The sequence below is a fragment of the Neophocaena asiaeorientalis genome, unplaced genomic scaffold, assembly GCF_003031525.2.
Source record: "Neophocaena asiaeorientalis asiaeorientalis breed wild unplaced genomic scaffold, Neophocaena_asiaeorientalis_V1.1 scaffold202, whole genome shotgun sequence".
Lineage (NCBI taxonomy): Eukaryota > Metazoa > Chordata > Mammalia > Artiodactyla > Phocoenidae > Neophocaena > Neophocaena asiaeorientalis.
Genome location: NW_020172627.1, coordinates 1209252 through 1212729, shown reverse-complemented (window position 1 = coordinate 1212729; position 3478 = coordinate 1209252). Strand labels below are relative to the sequence as shown.

General features: G+C 52.1%; 1 protein-coding gene across 1 annotated transcript; it reads left to right on the top strand.

The window, feature by feature from the left end:
• The first annotated feature begins 940 nt into the window (after positions 1–940).
• On the top strand, positions 941–3209 carry FAM170B (family with sequence similarity 170 member B). The gene is made up of 2 exons (XM_024739035.1): positions 941–1104; positions 2452–3209. Exons 1-2 carry the CDS (start codon positions 993–995, stop codon positions 3207–3209), a joined length of 870 nt encoding a protein of 289 aa, XP_024594803.1. The 5' UTR covers positions 941–992.
• Positions 3210–3478: the final 269 nt, after the last annotated feature.

The window sequence follows — 3478 nt, the reverse complement described above, 5'->3', positions numbered from 1 at the left end:
GATGCTAGGGATATAGAGGAGGAAATGAATGACATCTCTCTCCTCCTGGAGCTGACATTTAGGAAGAAGCAGATGAATGCAGGGAAGTTGTTATGTATATACATGCATATGTTATAGAGTCTGAGGGTGATGGATGCTAGGTGGCTCTGATAGGTGCTGTTTCAGCAGAGATTGCAGTGACAGAGTGAGCCATGCGGGCCCTAGGGGAGGGCACTCCTGGCAGAAGGTAGGGCAAATGCAAAGCCCAGAGGCAGGAGCACCCCTGGTATGTTTGAGTCGCTGGAGCTGAGCGAGGGTGAGCACAGAGAGGGGAGACTTGAGGAGGTGCCTGGGGACGCAGGCCACGGAGCTCCAAGAGCCCTACTGAGGCAGCAGTGGCGACTCTGGAGTAGTGCGGGGGAGGCAAGATTTCAGGTCACCTGCTGCTGCCACAGTTCACGGTAGGCCCACTTTGATGTTGGGTGATGATAGTACGTGTGTGAGCATGTATGTGGTTAAGTGAATATGGTCTGAATTTGTATGTGTGAGTGTGTATGTTTCTTCATGTTTAAATGTGTGTTTATGTATGTTTGAGTGTATGTGTGCCTGAGTGATTATGTGTGTGTCGGTATGAGTATACATGTGTTCACATGTGTGTGTCTATGTGTGTGTGTTTAGGTGTTTGTGTCTATTTGTGTGTACATGTGTTTATACGTGTGTGTGTCTGTGCTTTATGTTTGAGTCCCTGACAATACACAAAGCAGGAAAGGTCCCGACAGGGAATGAGATCCTGGTGGGGAGCCTCTCTTGGCATCCTGGCTGGGTCTCTGTCCTTGCCATGGGTCACAGAACAGACCAGTGTCACTGATGAGGTCACAGAATAAAGCCAGGAGCCTAGTGACCATGGATGCCTAGAGGCCACTCGGCCTGGGGCCAGCGCAGGGCTTCAGCACTGCCCGAGCCAACTCTCACCCAACAGCTGGAGCTCTGAGTCCCTGGGCACTGTTGTCATCATGAAGCGTCACTTCACGGACCATAGGGGAGAACAGTCACCAACGGACGGGACCATCCTCAGCCTGGCCGGCCCAGGGTCCGTGGAGGAGAGCGTGGAAGTGCACTGGTCATGTAGGTCGAAAGAAGGGGTGTGGCTGATGTGTCCCTGAGAGGGTGGTCCTGGAGGGGGTGGGGAGGGGAGGGCACCAGATTGCCCCTTGGTGCTGTCACCAAAGTGCTTTGTTGACCATAAAAATGGACATGGGTCTGACTGAGGCCGCTGTTGTGAGCACATGAGGTGATTTCAGAAGGTATGAGGATGAAATCCTAAAATGTTAGTCATGTATTTTAATGTGCTTTGAAAAAAACAGAATTGACATGTCAGTTCTGTGATTTCAGCAGTGATGTAAAAAATTCCTTTATAATAAATAGATTAAAGTTAATCTAGAACATCAATTTGAAATGACCATGGGCAGCACCTAAGGGTCACACCAGCTCTTGGGACTGAGTGACCGGAACCAGCTCTGGCTCCATCAGTCATTTCAATGCTCTGTGCCTCAGTTTCTTAATTTGTCAAAAATCATAACAATGGAATTTCTTAGGATTTTTTTTTTTAATATTAAATGAGTTAAAATGTGGCAAGCACTTAGCACTTATACGGTGACGGGATCCAATGGATGTTCAAGGAAAGGGTGAGATGCCCCTGGGGGAAGACGAGACATGTTACAAATGCCAAGGGGAAGGTTGGGCTGAGTGGCCTGGCCAAAGCACTTCCCAAGTCTGGCTTCCTAAACTGGCTTTATTGAGCTGTGATTTAAATACACAAACCTCACCGATTTTGTGTACAGTTTGAAGAATTCTGACACGTGCACATTTGTTTAACCACCACAAAGATCATGATGCAGAATATTTTCATCACCCTCTAAAAGTTCTTAGTGACCCTTTGCGGTCAGTTCCCCTGCCGCCCTTAGCTTCAGGTAACCCCTGTTCTGTTCTCTCTCCCTATAGTTTTGCCTTTTCTAGAATGTCATCTAAATGGGATCAAATACTCTATGACCTTTTTACCCTGAGTTCTTTCATTTAGCAGAAGGCATTAGAGACTCATCCATGTTTTGCATGTAACAGTAGTTTATTCCTTCTTATCAACAAAGAGGATTGCCCTGTGTGGGTAGGTGTCCCACAGTCTGCATTCAGCAGTTGATGGCCTTTTCGGGTTTAGTCAAGTGCTTGGATATTACATTCATACATTATTTGATCCCCGTCATCACATCCATAACTTTAAGATATATCTGTTTATACATTTGATCTTTATCCTCGCCCCAAGAGAAAGGCATTTCATCCCCACTTTATGGGGAAACAGGCACAGGGAGCAGAAAGTACCTGCCCAGGGGTCCCTGGAGCCTGCATCCTTTCAGAGACCTGAGGTGGGTTGTGGCACGGATTCCTCAGCACCGATGCAAATGTCCTTCCACCTCCCAGGGACATCTAAGAGAGAGGAGCCGTCTCCGTGGCCTGGCCTGGCCGTTCCCCACGAGGAGGACATCTACTTCTCGGGCAAGGGTCGGGGCATGCTGGGCTGGAGCAGCTCGCCATCGTCCCGGCCCTCCTCCGAGTACCAGTCCTACTCCCAGGACCAGTCATGCTCTTCCAGCACGTGTGGTGGCGAGGACACTGCCCGGCAAAGCATGTGCGCCTTCTACACCCATGTGAAGACGGTGCAGGGTGTGGCCGTGGCCTGGGAGACCGACTGTGGCTTTGAGCCGGTCAGTCGGCAGCCCCGCATCCACGAAGCAGAGTTCATCAAGAGGCAGAGGCGGAAAGGCTCCTCCTTTGAGATGGCTTCCAACACCGACCTGCGCTGGGAACTGGAAGATGGCAAGAACAACACCTGCCCAGAGCCGGACGACACGGAGCTGCTGGTGCCCCTGGAGTGCTGCCTGCAGGAGCTGCGGGCCACCCCGGACTGGCTGGTCACCACCAACCACGGGCTGCGGTGTGTGGCCTGCTGCCGGGTCTTCCCCACGCTGGAGGTGCTGCTGGAGCACGCCCAGTATGGCATCCAAGAGGGCTTCAGCTGCCAGATCTTTTACGAGGAGTTGCTGGAGAGAAGGTGGGCCCGGGGCCAAGTGCAGGAGCAAGAGCCAGAGGAGGAGGGACAGAGCACTTCGGACAGTAGTGAAAGTCCAAGACCCCATGTCAAGTTGCTTCCGTCACAGTCACGGTCAGAGAAGCAATGAGCTGGAGGTGATGTGCCCCACCCTGCGCTCACCTCCGGCACCGCAGCTGCTCCTCTCCCGGCCATCAGGACCACAGCCACGGGTGCAAGGAGAGAGGATGAGGGCCGGGGAAGGAAGCGTGCCGAGATGGGAGGGCCGTGAGAAGGGACGGGGAACGCACCCTCCAAAGGGCACAGCGTTTCAGCTAGAGTCCATTTCAAAACCCGAATCAAGTGTTTCTGACGGTGGGTGCAAGACCTGAAGCCCGCAAGCGTGTGGCCAAGGCAATT